This window comes from Schistocerca cancellata, chromosome 7, assembly GCF_023864275.1.
Source record: "Schistocerca cancellata isolate TAMUIC-IGC-003103 chromosome 7, iqSchCanc2.1, whole genome shotgun sequence".
Lineage (NCBI taxonomy): Eukaryota > Metazoa > Arthropoda > Insecta > Orthoptera > Acrididae > Schistocerca > Schistocerca cancellata.
In genome coordinates, this window is record NC_064632.1 from 15,441,096 (window position 1) to 15,461,873 (window position 20,778).

The 20,778-nt window shown below is 39.1% G+C and overlaps 1 protein-coding gene across 3 annotated transcripts in view; it reads left to right on the top strand.

Moving 5' to 3' along the window:
* The window catches only part of LOC126092538 (uncharacterized), a 175,816-nt gene that overhangs the window by 101,534 nt on the left and 53,504 nt on the right, over positions 1 to 20,778 (top strand). For all 3 annotated transcript variants that reach the window (XM_049908191.1, XM_049908188.1, XM_049908190.1), the window contains exons 7-9: positions 3,865 to 3,930; positions 4,021 to 4,080; positions 6,016 to 6,100. In XM_049908191.1, coding sequence (XP_049764148.1) covers positions 3,865 to 3,930; positions 4,021 to 4,080; positions 6,016 to 6,100 — 211 coding nt within the window. The remainder of the gene's footprint in view (positions 1 to 3,864; positions 3,931 to 4,020; positions 4,081 to 6,015; positions 6,101 to 20,778) is intronic.

Below are 20,778 nucleotides of genomic sequence, written 5' to 3' on the forward strand. Positions count from 1 at the left end.
CATTCCTATCCCATTCTACCTCGAAATCTGAAACATTACTGATCGCATTTTCACCTACATTGAGCAACTCTTCAAAATATTCCCTCCATCTGCCCAAGGCATCCACAGGATTCACCAGCAGTATTCCTGACCTGTCCAAAATACTTGTCATTTCCTTCTTACCTCCCTTTCGAAAACTGCTAATTACACTCCAGAATGGTTTTCCAGCAGCTTGACCCATAGTCTCCAACCTGTTTCCAAAGTCTTCCCACGATTTCTTCTTGGATGCTGCAATTATCTGTTTGGCTTTGTTTTTTTTCTTCAACATAACTTTCTCTGTCTACCTGGGTTTAGGTATGTAGCCATTTTTGATACGCCTTCTTTTTCCTTTTACAGGCTGCCTTGACTGTATCATTCCACCAAGCTGTTTGCTTCATCCTCCTTTTACACACTACTGTTCCAAGACATTCTTTAGCCACTTCCAGTACCGTGTCCCTGTACTTTGTCCATTCCTTTTCCAATGACTGTAATTGACTACATTCAACTAACTGGTACCTTTCTGAGATCGCTGTTATGTACTTGTGCCTGATTTCTCTATCCTGAAGTTTCTCCACTCTTATCCTCCTACATATGGACCTGACCTCCTGCACTTTCGTCCTCGCAATCCCAATTTCACTGCAGGTTAAATAATGATCAGTGTCATCAAAGAATCCCCTGAATACACGTGTGTCCCTCACAGCCTTCCTGAATTCCTGATCTGTTATTATATAGTCAATGACAGATCTGGTTCCCCTGCCTTCCCAAGTATACCGGTGAACGTTCTTATGTTTAAAAAAGGAGTTTGTGATTACTAAGCCCATACTGGCACAGAAATCCAAGAGTTGTTTCCCATTCCTGTTGGCCTCCATATCCTCTCCAAATTTACCCATAACCTTTTCATACCCTTCTGTTCAATTTCCAATCCTGGCCTTAAAATCACCCATGAGCAGAACACTGTCCTTGTCCTTTACTCTAACAACTACATCACTGAGTGCCTCATAAAAACCATCCATCTTATCTTGATCTGTCCCTTCACAATGCGAATATACTGACACAATCCTAATTTTCTTGCTAGACACTGTCAAATCTATCCACATCAGTCATTCGTTTACATACCTTATTGCAACTACGCTGGGTTCCATTTCTTTCCTGATGTAAAGCCCTACACCCCATTGTGCTGTTCCTGCTTTGACTCCTGACAGGTAGACCTTGTATTCTCCCACTTCCTCTTCTTTCTCACCCCTTACCCGAATGTCAATAACAGCTAAAACGTCCAGCCCCATCTTACTTGCAGCCTCTGCCAGCTCTACCTTCTTTCCAGAGTAGCCCCCATTGATATTAATAGCTCCCCATCTCATTACCATTTGTTTGCCGAGTCGTATCTTAGGAGTCCCTGGTTTGTCAGTTAGAGATGGGACTCCGTCACCTCCAAAGGTCCGAGGCATTTTGCTCTGATTGTTGCCAGCATCATATTTAAAGTACCAGGGAAGCAGGTTGCTAGCCTTACTTGCCCCGAGTCCCATTGGGTTTTACCTCTAACAGCTGAGGGACTAACCGGTGGATTTGGTAGTCTTTGCTGTATGAGCAGAAAGGTGACCACAACTCAGAATATGTCCGAGATGCCCAGCCTTATTCCAAAGTAACTGGTATGCTGACTGTCGGGACCACTTACTTGGCCACTCATACGTTGCCCATGGTTCATGAACTAGGACATGACTACAGGAACCTACACTATGAACCACACTGTAACCTGTGAAAATTGGTATGGAATGATTTGGATTTGGTGAATGCATGAAGAACACCTGCTTTCACATGTAGTGCCAGTAGTGATGGAGCAGGCAATGTTATGGCATTGGGAGGTGTGCCTTGTTTATGGCATGGTCCCTTTATTGTGCTTAATAAATTGCAAAATCCAGAGGACATGAACACACATTGTGTACTGGGTATGGCAGAGGAACAATTTGGAGATGATGACTATTTGTATCACCACGACAGTGCACCATGTCATTAAGCAGCATCTATGAGGCAGTGATTTGAGGGCAGTAACATTCCTGAAATAGACTTCTCTGCCCAGAGTCCTACCCACACCCAATGGAATGCCTCTGGGATGAGTTAGAATGTTGGCTTTGCTCTGAACCTCAGCATACATCACTATCTTTTCTGGTTTCATGACTTGAAAAATGGGCTGCCATTCTTCCAAGTCAGACACCTCACTGCAAATGCCCCTGGCAGACTTCAGTCTGTTGTAAAGGCGAAGGGTGGATACACCACATGTTAATGACCACTAATAGGTGTCTGGATGCTTTTGATCAGATAGTGTATAATACATTAAACCACAGTTACATAAAATAAGGGAAAGGCAGTCACTTACCCATAGAGGATTAATGCATGGTACACAGAAACACATAATAGAAAACAATCTTACTGCTCCAGCGAATGTGATCATTTGAGTGTCTCTGTGTGTGTGTGTGTTCCTATTAGAAAAAATCTTATGGAACTAAAATGTTCAAAAAAGTGGTGCTTATTGATTAAAAGTTTAGTGGCTCATAATACAGTCAACAGAAATTGCTGCACAAAGTTTAGTGGCTCATATTACATTCAACAGAAATTGCTTTCCTTACACAAGCAAATATTTATTTTATTTTATTTTCTGCCTACATAGGTTCAACCTTTCACCTTTTCATACATCTTTTTAATTTTTGTTTACCTACAACGTTGCCTCTATCCTCCATTCTGTACCTGTATGACATTCCCATTGTCATCTGCTTCGGTCTGTATTACAGTACTAGTCAGCCTGATAATGTACTGTTGGTTGTGTAACCAAGAGTATGTGTATGCTTCTTCTTTTCCAAGCCTTGCCATGAAATAGGTCATTGCCTCATTCACATACATTCTCTCTTCAGAATGGCTGGCCAGTGCTTATCTCTAGGATGCTAAATTCTAAGTACTGCTAATAGACACTTACAAAAGCAAGAAACCTATAATAGCCCTCAGAACTGTTAGTACCTTCCTAAGGGAGGACAAAGATAGAGATTTGGGAAGCATAGAAAGGAGGGCCATGTAACACATAATCCCAGTTTTAGAGGGATCTCATTGTTGTTAGAATGAGGAAAGACAAAGGTGGAGGACAAGACATCAGGATTAGTAGGAGGTCAAAGGCAGTGCATTGTTATGCACTGTGCCTGCTGCAGTCAACACACTGATAAAGTGGCAGAATGAGAGGTAAAGAGGGGGTAGGGGTTAGAGAAATGAGAATTTCAATGAATAGTGCGACTGAAAAATAGGAGGAAAGTGGAGAAGGAGATGGGGAAAAACTGAAAAGAAAGAGGTAAGGAAACACGAAGATAAAAAAAAGTAAACTATTTAGTAAATTAGTAAAGAAATATTACTCAAAAAATTTTAAAGAAAAAAGAGGGAATATCTTAATGGAAGCTAAGTCCAGGAAAGTGATGACATACAAGAACAAGTTGGATAGCGACTTCCAATTCTCAGGATTCAAGGAAACTGGTTGTGTGGAGAAGGATGCAGATGCTTAGTGTTCTGTAGCAGGCCCTAAGGTCCCTTGAATCAGGCTGTATTAAAGTTGCTGCAAAAGAGTTCAGCCTGTTTGGTTCATGTGGGTGAAAATCAAATTGGTACCAAAATTTGTCAAGAAAAGTCATAGAAGTTGCAGTGTTTAGAGATGTGTTGCAAACCACAAATGAAGATGTGAGATTTTATGGATCTTGAATAAATGGTACTCTTCTCTGTATTTATCAAATTTATTTTAATATGTTATTTGCTGTTGGTAATTTTACATATCAGTTTTTGTAAATATTTATAATATTTTGTGTACTCATGTTCCAGCCAAATGTTACTGTGCAACAGTGTGAAACAAACAACCCAAACCATAGGCATCCAGAATGTGATCCAGTATGTATTCTGAATATTTAACATACTGAATTCATTGCAGTTCCTAGTTTTTGGTGCAAAATATCACTTACATTTTGTTTCTTTTCACAGGAGGCTGTTGGTCTATCATGTAGGATATTTAATGTCACCCCTGGAAATTATTGTATTAGAGTAAGTTACATATTATTTTTCATGTAAATATTATTTCATCTATTACTAGCTTTTATGATATTATTTTCGCGTACTAACTCATTCCATGCCATGGAGATTTGGTCTTCAATTTGGTCTAATGGTACTAGATGTGTAAAATAAACATAAGAGTATCCTGTTTCGGTTATCTATCTCCAATAATCATTGCAGACATGGTCATCTAAGGCACATTGTGTGAATAAAATTGCAATACCATACTTACAACAGTATCACTTTTCATTTAGCTAATATTTCATGAGTAACTAGCTATTGTCATCATCCTTATTTTGATTTCCTGATAACAGTTTTTTTTTACTCTAAGAATAACATACGAGGTTAAAAAATATCTTTTTATACCAAGTGGCATAATTTCTTCTTAGTATTATTATTTCCTTTAACTCTTTATGTGGAGCATAGGGCTGCAACAAAGTATCGCCATCTTGTTCTGTCTTCTGCTAGTATCTTCATTTCTTCCCATCCTATTCCTTGCTGATGGCCTTCTGCTTCAACTGACCGTCTCCATGTCATTTTGGGCCTGCCTCGTCCCCGTCGCCCTTGCGGGATCCAGTCAAGTGCTTCTCTCGCAATATGCTCATTTGGTCTTCTGAGAGTATGTCCTAACCATCTCCACTTCTTACTTCTGATTTGCAGCTCAATTGGCTTCTGGTTTGTTCTTTCCCAAAGAGTTTCATTATAGATGACATTCGGCCACCATATCCCCAGGATGTTCGTCAGGCATCTGTTATTGAATGTCTGCAGCTTGTGGATTAGCTGTTTTGTCACTTTCCATGTTTCACATCCATAAAAGAGCACAGATTTTACATTACTTTCAAGTATCCGCAATTTGTTCCTCAGTGATAGTTCCTTTGTTCTCCAGATAGAGAGTAGAGTTGTAAAATCTCCTGTTGCTTTGTTGATGTGGCTGTTAATTTCCTCTGTTGCACCACCATCTGCTGTAATCATGCTTCCAAGGTAGCAAAACTTATCCACCTTTTTTAATTATCTGGCTCCCAAGCTTAAGCTCTGCAGTCCTGTTATCATTTGCCCGCATGTCTTTAGTTTTCTGGGCGTTAATTTTCAAGTCAACTTCCTTCACTGCAGATTTCAGATCTTCTAGCTTCTCTTTCATGTCATTGAGGCTGTGAGATAGAAGGCAAAGGTCATCTGCAAAATCTAGGTCTTCTAGATGTGCCCCATTGCTCCATTTTATTCCTTTCAGTTTATCTATTGCTTCCACCATTACAAGATTAAGTACTATGTTAAAAAGTATTGGTGAGAGCATGCAGCCTTGCTTAACTCCTGTTTTCAGTGCTTTTAGATCTGAAAGCAGACCTTGATGTTGAATCTGGCATGTGTAGTTTTCATACATGCACTTGACGAGAGCTATTATTTTCTTGGGGAATCCAAAAGTTCGCAGTGAACTCCAAATTTTTGCTCTAGTTATACTGTCAAATGCCTTTTCAGGGTCTACAGAGAGTCTAATTTCTTAGGTATACAAAATTGCTTTGTGATGTAACTTTTTCTTTGCGATACCATCAGTGCCATTATTCACACAATTATGGAAGTGTTTTGCTCAGACAAAAATATTTCTGTTTTATGTGTTCAAATATAAATGGAATACAGTGACCATTATATCATTCACACTCATGGTGATAACATTCACTTAATATGACACAGAAAAGCCACATTGAAATACAAACAGTGGAGTAAATAAATGATAACAACTTGCCCTGCATATCGGACACATTTGGAAGTCAATAACCAATAAGAGCTTGTACTATACTAAACTGATTGTATAAAATTTTAAAATTTGCTATCAAATAAGCATATTCTTCTCTGAGAAACTGTCTTATACAATTGTTGTTATACCATAATTTTAGTGTCTGTGTTTGGTAACATGATAATTCATTTATTTAGGCTGAGGTTCTGAATGATGATCGATGTGACAGCAGTTCAGTGTGGACGCAAAACAGCCACACCTGTGTCTGGAGCTTCAATCTAGGTAATTATTTTAATTTCAGTGAATATAGTACATATATGTTATCACATTCCATTTTGTACCTTCCAGCATCCAGATACATTTCTGCAGCTAAAGAAACCATGTGTTTTGTTGCATGAAACCAACATTTTTGCAACTAATTTGTCTCTTATTGATAAACCTCATGATTACTTGTCCTCTAAATTTGTCAGTGTTCAAATATATATACACTCCGTCTTCAGGCCACAAGTGGCCCATCGGGACCATCCGACCGCCGTGTCATCCTCAGGTGAGGATGCGGATAGGAGGGGCGTGTGGTCAGCACACCACTCTCCCGGTCGTTACGATGGTTTTCTAGTGTTCGAATAACTTGAATGTCTTAATCATCTTTAATATCACCTAATAGCTCTCGTGAAGCAATACACTTGCTCACTTGATGATGCAATCATTACTGCCTTGAGACTATTTTAACCACATTATCGTTTGCTTTTTCCAATTTCTTGAACTCTGCTTAATATTTATTTTTGGCAACTTACAAGCCCCCATGAAGTTACCTTAGTAGATACTCAACTCCATAACTTTTGTGGGTATACATGTTTTTGCTGTTTTCACTTGGTCTAGAGATACAGTTGTATGATTTCATTTTAGGTTATACTTTGTTTTGGATATTAAGGACAAGTTTATGAATGTTTGTTTTTCTATTTCCTTCCAACATAAATAAAAACATATACCTGCATCATGTTCTGGGATGAATACCAATATGGCTCCCACCAGGTTGTCAACACACAATTATGGCATGGAAAATGAAAACACAATCCCACTTCATTGTCTTACATGTGTTTTAATCTGTCTTATGACAGACACATAGATACTCTGCATTTCACTTGTGAAAGCTTCTTTTGAAACAGTGGCTTGTCACATCATTGTTATGGTATCAACCAAGCCATCTGTCATGTTATGGTGTGTGTTTTTGTTCAAAAATTATATTTTATACAATGTTAAATTGAGCTGGAGGCCAATTTCAAATAAGTTTCAGTGTTTCATAATAAGAATGGGAGTCTCTCACAGACTGCCAGTTCTGTTTATATACAAATCATGTTTATAAAATGTCTATTGAATGAGAATGAACATTAAGAGAGAATGGCTAAAAACACACAAGAAGAAAAATCACAATAAAATTACAAGAATCAAAACTGAACAGAATATTTCAGTTAAAACTTTAGGCCTGAGGGGCTGTGGACAGTAAATAAACCTGTTCCCTGACATTTCATCTCTGACTGCAGAAGACGTCTTCAGAGATAAAGCGGCAACTGCATCAAGGACTTGAGGGAACCCTGAATTTATTGATCTGTATAGAGGGCATCACGATTCATCATATGGTGCTGATTACCTCTGGCTGCAGTCATCACTCCTTATTAGAAGTAATCAATCATCATTCTGTTGGTGGCAAGATGGTATCCATATTTTATTTAACTCCCTCTTCTTTACTGTTAAAATTATCGTGATGTTTCTACACAGCCCAATCACATTAATATGAGTGCCACTAATGTTAGATGTCAATGTGCAATAATGACTCAGCACTAGCAGTGAAGGGTACGTAAAGCATCTTGGGGAGGATGTGGAAATCAGAGCAGTCATCATAATTTGGAAACAGAGTGATTTATTTGACATTCAAAGGGGCATCAACGGCTTTCAGGCAGAGTGTCAAAACATTTCCAAAATGGCTACGTTGATAAACTATTTACATGCCGCCATGGCATGCATGGGAAAATGCTGCTATCCAAAACTGGCACCAAATAACTGTGGTGCACCACGGGCCATAGATGACACGGGTGAATGATGGCTGTGAAGATGTGTACGGGGCAAATAGATGTGCAGTTGAAGAGCAACTGACTGTCCAAAAGAACCAACAGTCTCTCCTCAATGGCCGTTCAGCAAACATTGCAACGTATGGGCTTCCACGACAGGTGCCTAGTTCATGCACCCACGATGATTGCTGTTCATTGGTGACGAAGGTTGGAATTTGCACACCAGTCTCACTACTGGACATCCAATTAGTGCCCGACAGATGGCTTTTTTAGACGAATCGCATTTTATGCTCCATTGGACAGATGACAAACTTGTGCAACAATTGTCAGGAAGGTCTAGGCTGAATAAGGGAGCATTATTGTCTGGTAAATATTCCTGTGGCATTCTCTGGGTGATCTCGTCATTCTGGAAGACACAGTGGATCGACACAAGTATGCATCTATCCTTGGGGATCGTATCCACCTCTACAAGCAATGTGTTTTTCCTCAGTAAAATGGTACCTACCAGCAGAACAATAACATGTCACATAGCTTGCAGTGTATGTGCACGGTTCACAGAGTACCAGGATGAGTTTACCACACTCCCCTAGTCACCAGATTCCGTGGACTTCCTGTGTGACCACCTCAACTGAGAAACCTAGCACAGCTGACCACGACCCTGGAGATGGCTTGGCTCCACATCCCTGTTGGTATCTTCAAGAACCTCACTGGCTCTCTTCCTGCATGCCTTGCAGTGGTCCACTCTACAAAAGGTCATTATTCGGACTTTTGGCAGGTGGCCACTGACTGACAGTGTAAATCTCAGTGGTCTCTCCATACATGTGTGTGATAATGCATTGTCTTTGTTAAAATGCTAGTCTTACTGAATTTAATTTGGCGTTTTCCATTTCTGAAAACATGTTCTGCTGTGGCTGATTTGTCAGTATGCCCAAGATAGTTATGTTCTGGTAAGTAGGTATTAATACTTCTTTTTTGGTTCTAGTGTATATTTTCCAACAACTACATGGAATTTTATACCCCATGTCTTGCTAATGAATCTTTTGCCATTCTCAGGCATTCTTTCATTTTCTTTGTGTCTCTACTAGTTGTGTCAATGCCCATATATGCTCAAAACCTCCCCATTGTAACCGTAATCTTTTAATAAAAGGGAGGAAAATTTTACCAGTTGACAACCATTGTTCCTGGTCCTGGCTCTTTCTCCTTTTGTTATAGAGTGCTCGATCCACCTCCTGACTGGAGTAACCATTTTTCCATAAGTTATTCAGCTCATCTTGTAAATAAACTAGCTCAAAAATTTTATTAGTTCTGTCCATCACGTTATTAATGACCCCCAGTCCCATCCATCTGTTTGATTAGTGATTCATCGAGAAAATTAAGTTGCCCATTGCTCTCTCTCTCTCTCCATTGTAAATCAAGTTTTTAGGTTGATAATCTTAAGACATACAAAGAAAACATCCAACTCCTCTTCACCATGGACCTATACTAAAAGATATCACCCATGCAATGGTAACACACTGCAGGCCTTTTATTGGCTCTCTACAGTGGCCATTGTTCAAAATCTCCATAATCAAGTTTACAACAGTTAGACCAAGAGAGCTCTCATGGCCACACAGTTCAGGTGGATTGAGCACTCCATCCAAGAAAAGAAAAGAGTCAGGATCAGGAAGAGTGGCCACCACCTGGTAAAGTTTTCTCTCTTTTATTAAAAGAATGTAGAGTGAATTGGGAAAGTGCTGGACAAGTAAGGAGTTGAAATGATCTTTAGAACAACAAAGAAAATAAAGTAATGCCTGAGAATGGCAAAAGATGTACAGCATTTGCTAGTGATGCCTGGAGTGTATAAAATTCCTCGTGGTTGTGATTAAGTATGTATTGGAAACACAAAAAGAAATGTCAGTCCCCTCTTAATAGAACCTAGGACATACTGACAAATTGGCCATAGCAGAACATTTATCCGGGACAGAAAACGTGACTCTGAATCCACCAAGACAGCATTTTTATGAAGACAATGCTTTATCATATGCTCTTGCATAGAGAGGCCAAATCAAAGAATGGGAAGTCCAGGAAGGGATAAATAACATCAATATGGAAGAGATATGGATAGATTGTTAGTGACCACATAGAGGAGTTGTTGAGCAGCAGACAGGTTGAAGACAGCAGTACCCATATACATGTGAGCAGTGCTTGTCTGAATGTGTGTGAGTTTTCTGTTCCTAGCACTCTTTTCATTGTGCCTGACTGCAACTCAGCACCTCCTCTATACAATGAGTAGCTATCTGTTCTTTCCATGATGTGTCATAGATTATTTGCATAGTGACGGCTAGCTATTGACTTGGTTAATCTTTGAGTGAGGTGTCTTTTCATAGATGCACACAATACAGGAATCACAAAATGGGACAATACAAATACATTACATCTAAGATCCCCCCCCATGTACCGTGGACCTTGCCGTTGGTGGGGAGCCTTGCGTGCCTCAGGGATACAGATAGCCGTACCGTAGATGCAACCACAACGGAGGGGTATTTGTTGAGAGGCCAGACAAACTTGTGGTTCCTGAAGAGGGGCAGAAGCCTTTTCAGTAGTTGCAGGGGCAACAGTCTGGATGATTGACTGATCTGGCCTTGTAACACTAACCAAAACAGCCTTGCTGTGCTGGTACTGCGAACGGCTGAAAGCAAGGGGAAACTATGGCTGTAATTTTTCCCGAGGGCATGCAGCTTTAAACATGGATAATAAATAGTTTGGACAAAAAAGAGAATAGAAGCTTTTGAAATGTGGTGCTACTGAATAATGCTGAAGATTAGATGGGTAGATCACATAACTAATGAGGAGGTATTGAATAGGATTGGGAAGAAGAGGAGTTTGTGGCACAACTTGACTAGAAGAAGGGATCAGTTGGTAGGACATGTTCTGAGGCATCAAGGGATCACAGATTTAGTATTGGAGGGCAGCGTGGAGGGTAAAAATCGTAGTGAGAGACCAAGAGATGAATACACTAAGCAGATCCAGAAGGAACTAACAGATTTACAATTAGAAAATGGCAAATTTATCAATATTATTTTATGCGAGATGGTTCAAAATTTATTATTGTGTACCTGACATAATTATAAACTGGAAAGTACTACCAAAGTGAAGATCATGATATACAAGTCATGTTGTTGTTGTGATCACCAGTCCAGAGACTGGTTTGATGCAGCTCTCGATGCTACTCTATCCTGTGCAAGCCTCTTCATCTCTGAATAACTACTGCAACCTACATCCTTCTGAATATGCTGAGTGAATTTATCTCTTGGTCTCCCTCTACGATTTTTACCCTCCACGGTGCCCTCCAATGCTAAATTTGTGATCCCTTGATGCCTCAGAACATGTCCTACCAACTGGTCCCTTCTTCTTGTCAAGATGTGCCACAAACCCCTCTTCTCTGTAATTCTATTCAATACCCCCATGAACCACGGACCTTGCCGTTGGTGGGGAGGCTTGCGTGCCTCAGCGATACAGATGGCCGTACCGTAGGTGCAACCACAACGGAGGGGTATCTGTTGAGAGGCCAGACAAACATGTGGTTCCTGAAGAGGGGCAGCAGCCTTTTCAGTAGCTGCAGGGGCAACAGTCTGAATGATTGACTGATCTGGCCTTGTAACATTAACCAAAACGGCCTTGCTGTGCTGGTACTGCGAACGGCTGAAAGCAAGGGGAAACTACAGTCGTAATTTTTCCCGAGGACATGCAGCTCTACTGTATGATTAAATGATGATGGCGTCCTCTTGGGTAAAATATTCCGGAGGTAAAATAGTCCCCCATTCGGATCTCCGGGCGGGGACTACTCAGGAGGACGTCGTTATCAGGAGAAAGAAAACTGGCATTCTACGGATCGGAGCGTGGAATGTCAGATCCCTTAATCGGGCAGGTAGGTTAGAAAATTTAAAAAGGGAAATGGATAGGTTAAAGTTAGATATAGTGGGAATTAGTGAAGTTCGGTGGCAGGAGGAACAAGACTTTTGGTCAGGTGATTACAGGGTTATAAATACATAATCAAATAGGGGTAATGCAGGAGTAGGTTTAATAATGAATAAAAAAATAGGAGTGCGGGTTAGCTACTACAAACAGCATAGTGAACGCATTATTGTGGCCAAGATAGACACAAAGCCCATGCCTACTACAGTAGTACAAGTTTATATGCCAACTACCTCTGCAGATGATGAAGAAATAGATGAAATGTATGACGACATAAAAGAAATTATTCAGGTAGTGAAGGGAGACGAAAATTTAATAGTCATGGGTGACTGGAATTCGTCAGTAGGAAAAGGGAGAGAAGGAAACATAGTAGGTGAATATGGATTGGGGGGAAGGAATGAAAGAGGAAGCCGCCTTGTAGAATTTTGCACAGAGCATAACTTAATCATAGCCAACACTTGGTTCAAGAATCATAAAAGAAGGTTATATACCTGGAAGAATCCTGGAGATACTAAAAGGTATCAGATAGTTTATATAATGGTAAGACAGAGATTTAGGAACCAGGTTTTAAATTGTAAGACATTTCCTGGGGCAGATGTGGATTCTGACCACAATCTATTGGTTATGAACTGCAGATTGAAACTGAAGAAACTGCAAAAAGGTGGGTATTTATGGAGATGGGACCTGGATAAACTGAAAGAACCAGAGGTTGTAGAGAGTTTCAGGGAGAGCATAAGGGAACAATTGACAGGAATGGGGGAAAGAAATACAGTAGAAGAAGAATGGGTAGCTCTGAGGGATGAAGTAGTGAAGACAGCAGAGGATCAAGTAGGTAAAAAGACGAGGGCTAATAGAAATCCATGGGTAACAGAAGAAATATTGAATTTAATTGATGAAAGGAGAAAATATAAAAATGTAGTAAATGAAGCAGGCAAAAAGGAATACAAACGTCTCAAAAATGAGATCGACAGGAAGTGCAAAATGGCTAAGCAGGGGTGGCTAGAGGACAAATGTAAGGATGTAGAGGCTTGTCTCACTAGGGGTAAGATAGATACTGCCTACAGGAAAATTAAAGAGACCTTTGGAGAGAAGAGAACCACTTGTATGAATATCAAGAGCTCAGATGGCAACCCAGTTCTAAGCAAAGAAGGGAAGGCAGAAAGGTGGAAGGAGTATATAGAGGGTCTATACAAGGGCAATGTACTTGAGGACAATATTATGGAAATGGAAGAGGATGTAGATGAAGACGAAATGGGAGATAAGATACTGAGTGAAGAGTTTGACAGAGCACTGAAAGACCTGAGTCGAAACAAGGCCCCGGGAGTAGACAACATTCCATTTGAACTACTGATGGCCTCGGGAGAGCCAGTCATGACAAAACTCTACCATCTGGTGAGAACGATGTATGAGACAGGCGAAATACCCTCAGACTTCAAGAAGAATATAATAATTCCAATCCCAAAGAAAGCAGGTGTTGACAGATGTGAAAATTACCGAACTATCAGTTTAATAAGTCACAGCTGCAAAATACTAACGCGAATTCTTCACAGACGAATGGAAAAACTGGTAGAAGCCGACCTCGGGGAAGATCGGTTTGGATTCCGTGGAAATGTTGGAACACGTGAGGCAATACTGACTTTACGACTTATCTTAGAAGAAAGATTAAGAAAAGGCAAACCTACGTTTCTAGCATTTGTAGACTTAGAGAAAGCTTTTGACAATGTTAACTGGAATACTCTCTTTCAAATTCTGAAGGTGGCAGGGGTAAAATACAGGGAGCGAAAGGCTATTTACAATTTGTACAGAAACCAGATGGCAGTTATAAGAGTCGAGGGGCATGAAAGGGAAGCAGTGGTTGGGAAAGGAGTAAGACAGGGTTGTAGCCTCTCCCCGATGTTATTCAATCTGTATATTGAGCAAGCAGTAAAGGAAACAAAAGAAAAATTCGGAATAGGTATTAAAATTCATGGAGAAGAAGTAAAAACTTTGAGGTTCGCCGATGACATTGTAATTCTGTCAGAGACAGCAAAGGACTTGGAAGAGCAGTTGAACGGAATGGACAGTGTCTTGAAGGGAGGATATAAGATGAACATCAACAAAAGCAAAACGAGGATAATGGAATGTAGTCAAATTAAGTCGGGTGATGCTGAGGGAATTAGATTAGGAAATGAGACACTTAAAGTAGTAAAGGAGTTTTGCTATTTAGGGAGTAAAATAACCGATGATGGTCGAAGTAGAGCGGATATAAAATGTAGACTGGCAATGGCAAGGAAAGCATTTCTCAAGAAGAGGAATTTGTTAACATCGAGTATAGATTTAAGTGTCAGGAAGTCGTTTCTGAAAGTATTTGTATGGAGTGTAGCCATGTATGGAAGTGAAACATGGACGATAACAAGTTTGGCCAAGAAGAGAATAGATGCTTTCGAAATGTGGTGCTACAGAAGAATGCTGAAGATAAGGTGGGTAGATCACGTAACTAATGAGGAGGTTTTGAATAGGATTGGGGAGAAGATAAGTTTGTGGCACAACTTGACTAGAAGAAGGGATCGGTTGGTAGGACATGTTTTGAGGCATCAAGGGATCACAAATTTAGCATTGGAGGGCAGTGTGGAGGGTAAAAATCGTAGAGGGAGACCAAGAGATGAATACACTAGACAGATTCAGAAGGATGTAGGTTGCAGTAGGTACTGGGAGATGAAGAAGCTTGCACAGGATAGAGTAGCATGGAGAGCTGCATCAAACCAGTCTCAGGACTGAAGACCACAACAACAACAACCTCCACATTAGTTATGTGATCTACCCATCTAATCTTCAGCATTCTTCTGTAGCACCACATTTCGAAAGCTTCTATTATCTTCGTGTCCAAACTATTTATCATCCATGTTTCACTTCCATACACTCCATACAAATACTTTCAGAAACGACTTCCTGACACTTAAATCTAAACTCGATGTTAACAAATCTCTCTTTTTTAGAAACACTTCCCTTGCCATAGCCAGTCTACATTTTATATCCTCTCTACGTCGAGAGTCATCAGTTATTTGGCTCCCCAAGAAGCAAAACTCATCTCCTACTTTAAGTGTCTCATTTCCTAATCTAATTCCCTCAGATTTGTCTGATTTAATTTGACTACATTCCATTATCCTTGTTTTGCTTTCATTGATGTTCATCTTATATTCTCTTTTCAAGATGCTGTCTATTCTGTTCAACTGCTCTTCCAGGTCCTTTGCTGTCTCTGACAGAATTACAGTGTCATCAGCAAACTTCAAAGTGTTTATTTCTTCTGCACGGATTTTAATTTGTACTCTAAATTTTTCTTTTGTTTCCTTTACTGCTTGCTCAGTATACAATTTCAACAACAGTGGGGATAGGCTACATCCCTGTCTCACCCCCTTCTCAACCACGCCTCCCGTTCTGTGTCCTTCGACTCTCTTAACTGCAAACTGATTTCTATACAAGTTATAAATAGTCTTTCACTTCCTATATTTTACACCTACCACCTTCAGAATTTGAAAGACAGTATTTCATTCAACACTGTCAAAAGCTTTTTCTAAGTCTACAAATGCTAGAATCTTAGGTTTGCCGTTCCTTAACCTGTCTTCTAAGATAAGTCGTAGGATCAGTAAACAGTTTTTCCATTTTTTTGTAAAGAATTTGTGTTAGTATTTTGCAACCATGACTTATTTTGATAGTTCAGTAAGTGTAACACTTGTCAACACCTGCTTCCTTTGGGATTGAAATTATTAAATTCATCTTGAAGTCTGAGGCTATTTTGCCTGCCTCATACATCATTCTCAGCAGATGGAAGAGCTTTACCATGGCTGGCTCTTCCAAGGCTATCAGTAGTTCTAATGGAATGTTGTCTACTCCTAGTTTCAACTTAGGTCCTTCAGTGCTCTATCAAATTCTTCACACAGTATCATATCTCCCATTTCATCTTCATCTACATCCTCTTCCATTTTCATAATACTGCCCTCAAGTATATCACCATTGTATAGACCCTATATATACTCCTTCCACCTTTCTGCTTTCCCTTCTTTTATCTTAGGACTGATTTTCCACCTGAGCTCTTGATATTCATACACGTGGTTCTCTTTTCTCCAAAGGTCCCTGTAATTTTCCTGTAGGCAGTATCTATCTTACCCCTAGTGATATATACCTCTACATCCTTACATTTGTCCTCTAGCCACCCCTGCCTAGCCATTTTGCACTTCCTGTCAATTTCATTTTTGTGATGTTCATATTCATTTTTGCATGCTTCATTTATGGCACTATTTATATTTTCTTCTTTCATCAATTAAATTCAATATCTCTTTTGTCACCCAAGGATTTCTCCTAGCCCTAGAATTTTTACCTACTTGATCATCTGCTGCCTTCATTATTTCATCTCTAAAAGCTACCCTTTCTTTCTACTGTATTTCTTTCCCCTATATTCATCAATCATTTCCTAATGCTCTCTCTGAAACTCTTTATAACCTGTGATTCTTTCAGTTTATCCAGATCCCACCTCTCTAAATTCCTACCTTTTTGCAATTTCTTCTGTTTTAGTCTACAGTTCATAACCAACAAATTATGGCCAGGGTTCACATTTGCCCCTGAAAATGTCTTACAATTTAAAACCTGGTTCCTAAATCTCTATCTTACCATTATATGACCTAGATTAGATTAGATTAGATTAGATTAGATTAATACTAGTTCCATGGATCATGAATACGATATTTCGTAATGATGTGGAACGAGTCGAATTTTCCAATACATGACATAATTAGGTTAATTTAACAACATACTTAAGTTAATATAACAACTTTATTTTTTTGTGTGTTTTTTTATTTTTCTTTATTTTTTATTTTTATTTTTTTTATTTTTTTATAATTTTTTTTTCTTAATTTATATCTAAAAATTCCTCTATGGAGTAGAAGGAGTTGTCATTCAGAAATTCTTTTAATTTCTTCTTAAATGCTTGTTGGTTATCTGTCAGACTTTTGATACTATTTGGTAAGTGACCAAAGACTTTAGTGCCAGTATAATTCACCCCTTTCTGTGCCAAAGTTAGATTTAATCTTGAATAGTGAAGATCGTCCTTTCTCCTAGTATTGTAGTTATGCACACTGCTATTAGTTTTGAATTGGGTTTGGTTGTTAATAACAAATTTCATAAGAGAGTATATATACTGAGAAGCTACTGTGAATATCCCTAGATCCTTAAATAAATGTCTGCAGGATGATCTTGGGTGGACTCCAGCTATTATTCTGATTACACGCTTTTGTGCAATAAATACTTTATTCCTCAGTGATGAATTACCCCAAAATATAATGCCATATGAAAGCAATGAGTGAAAATAGGCGTAGTAAGCTAATTTACTAAGATGTTTATCACCAAAATTTGCAATGACCCTTATTGCATAAGTAGCTGAACCCAAACGTTTCAGCAGATCATCAATGTGTTTCTTCCAATTTAATCTCTCATCAATGGACATACCTAAAAATTTGGAATATTCTACCTTAGCTATATGCTTCTGATTAAGGTCTATATTTATTAATGGTGTCATACCATTCACTGTACGGAACTGTATGTACTGTGTCTTATCAAAATTCAGTGAGAGTCCGTTTACAAGGAACCACTTAGTAATTTTCTGAAAGACAGTATTGACAATTTCATCAGATAATTCTTGTTTCTCGGGTGTGATTACTATACTTGTATCATCAGCAAAGAGAACTAACTTTGCCTCTTCATGAATATAGAATGGCAAGTCATTAATATATAATAAGAACAACAAAGGACCCAAGACTGACCCTTGTGGAACCCCATTCTTGATAGTTCCCCAGTTTGAGGAATGTGCTGATCTTTGCATGTTACGAGAACTACTTATTTCAACTTTCTGCACTCTTCCAGTTAGGTACGATTTAAACCATTTGTGCACTGTCCCACTCATGCCACAATACTTGAGCTTGTCTAGCAGAATTTCATGATTTACACAATCAAAAGCCTTTGAGAGATCACAAAAAATCCCAATGGGTGGTTTTCGGTTATTCAGATCATTCAAAATTTGACTGGTGAAAGCATATATGGCATTTTCTGTTGAAAAACCTTTCTGGAAACCAAACTGACATTTTGTTAGTACTTCATTTTTACAGATATGTGAAGCCACTCTTGGATACATTACTTTCTCAAAAATTTTGGATAAAGCTGTTAGAAGGGAGATTGGGCGGTAATTGTTGACATCAGATATATCCCCCTTTTTATGCAAAGGTATAACAATAGCATATTTCAGTCTATCAGGGAAAATGCCCTGTTCCAGAGAGCTATTACACAGGTGGCTGAGAATCTTACTTATCTGTTGAGAACAAGCTTTTAGTATTTTGCTGGAAATGCCATCAATTCCATGTGAGTTTTTGCTTTTAAGCAAGTTTATTATTTTCTTAATTTCAGAGGGAGAAGTGGGTGAGATTTCAATTGTATCAAATTGCATAGGTATGGTCTCTTCCATTAACAGCCTAGCATCTTCTAATGAACATCTGGATCCTACTATATCCACAACATTTAGAAAATGATTATTAAAAATATTTTCAACTTCTGACTTTTTGTTCGTAAAGTTTTCATTCAATTTGATGGTAATACTGGCTTCCTCTGCTCTTGGTTGACCTGTTTCTCTTTTAATAATATTCCAAATTGTTTTAATTTTATTATCAGAGTTGCTGATTTCAGACATGATACACATACTCCTGGATTTTTTAATAACTTTTCTTAATATAACACAGTAGTTTTTATAATTTTTGATAGTTTCTGGGTCACTACTCTTTCTTGCTGTCAGATACATTTCCCTTTTCCGGTTACAAGATATTTTTATACCCTTAGTAAGCCATGGTTTGTTACAAGGTTTCTTACGAGTATATTTAACTATTTTCTTGGGGAAGCAGTTTTCAAATGCATTTACAAAAATGTCATGAAATAAATTACTGGCAGAAGTAAAGCTGTGAGTACCGGGCGTGAGTCGTGCTTCGGTAGCTCAGATGGTAGAGCGCTTGCCCGCGAAAGGCAAAGGTCCCGAGTTCGAGTCTCGGTCGGGCACACAGTTTTAATCTGCCAGGAAGTTTCATATCAGCGCACACTCCGCTGCAGAGTGAAAATCTCATTCTGGAAATAAATTATATTTTAAATTGGCATCAGGTTCACGGTACACCTCATCCCAGTCTAACTGCTGTAGGCTTTCCCTGAAATTTGCAATTGTTAAATCGTTTACTGAACGTACTACTTTGGAGGACTGTTTAGTATTGCTGAATGGAGCTATGTCATATATTGTAACTAGCTGTGCACCATGATCAGAAAGACCATTCTCAACAGGCTGAGCATTTATCTGGTTAAACTTATCTTGGTCTACAAAGAAGTTATCTATCAGTGAGCTGCTATCCTTTACCACCCGAGTAGGAAAATCAATAACGGGTGTCAAATTGAAAGAACCGAGTAATACTTCAAGGTCATTTTTCCTATTACCCTCTTTCAGAGAATCTACATTGAAGTCGCCACAAATAATAATTTGCTTCCCCCTGTCTGACAGATAGCACAACAAGGAGTCCAAATTTTTCAGAAATAGATGAAAATTTCCTGATGGGGACCTATATACAGTTACAATTATAAATGTGCCTTTATTTAATTTAAGCTCACAGGCACATGCTTCTATATGTTTCTCTACACAAAACTTTTTTGTTTCTATACTTTTTGCACAGTGATAACTTTTGACATATATGGCAACTCCTCCTTTCTCCGTATTTTCTCTCATTACATGTGCAGAGAGCTTATAACCACTTACATTTACCTGATCCATATCAGTAACAATGTGATGCTCAGACAGGCATAGTATATCTATTTCATTCTCAGCTTCTAAATCTTCTAAACAAACCAGAAGCTCATCTACTTTATTCTTTAAACTCCCAATATTTTGATGAAATATACTTACATTATTTTTAATTATACTTTTATGAGAACCTTTCCTTATTCTAACATTTTCAGTACTCTCCTGTCTGAGTTTCTCATTGTGCTTAGGCCTAGTTCCTATACCAGTGGTCACATGGTGTTTAGAGAGGCAGATTATGTCAACTGGGTTGGGTGACTTTAATTCATCAATGCAATTACCTAGGACTGAGATACAACTTGGTGGAGATAAAATTTCTGGTGATTGGTGAAAATTTATAATTGGTAGCTGTGATTGGTGATCTAATGTGCTAGAATTGTGCTGTTTAATTTCTTTCCTAAACTGAAGATTTGTTTCAATCCTGACCTCTCGTAGAACTTGACATCTTTCTGTCTTACCTATCCTAAAAAAGGTGCTGCTCCAACACCTGTAACCACTGGTATTTTACCATTCATGGCAGTGCCTCCCCCCCTTAAATTTCCTGCTATTACCCCAGCCAGTTTCCCCTTCCCTTTCCTGTTGAGATGTAGGCCGTACCTGGTATAGTCCCACCTACTGAGATAATCAACAGGAACCACACCAATATGAGCCCCCGCACCTGACCCAAGCAGCCGTTCCAACTCCAAATTAACTCTCCCAACAGAAGAGTCCAAATGAGGCCGGTCATGGCGTCTCAGGACAGATACAAATTCAACATTGGTGTGTCTCGATGCCAACACAATCTTTACCAGGTCACACTCTATACTGTACCCAGGATCTCTGTCGATGCTGTTCCCTGGCCCTCCCACAATAACCACGGTGTCTTCCCTTGTAAATCCTTTACAGAGTGAACCTAAATCCTCTGTCACCTGATCCAGACTAGCACTTGGTTTGAAAAAATTTGTGACCTGGTATTCTGGTCCTAATTCCTCCTGCAGAAGTTGGCCTACACCTCTGGCATGAGAACTGCCTAACAACAAAACTTTCTTCCTTTTCGATGACTTTCCTACATTATTTTTCAATTTCCTATTGAAAGTTTGTTGTGTCCTGTC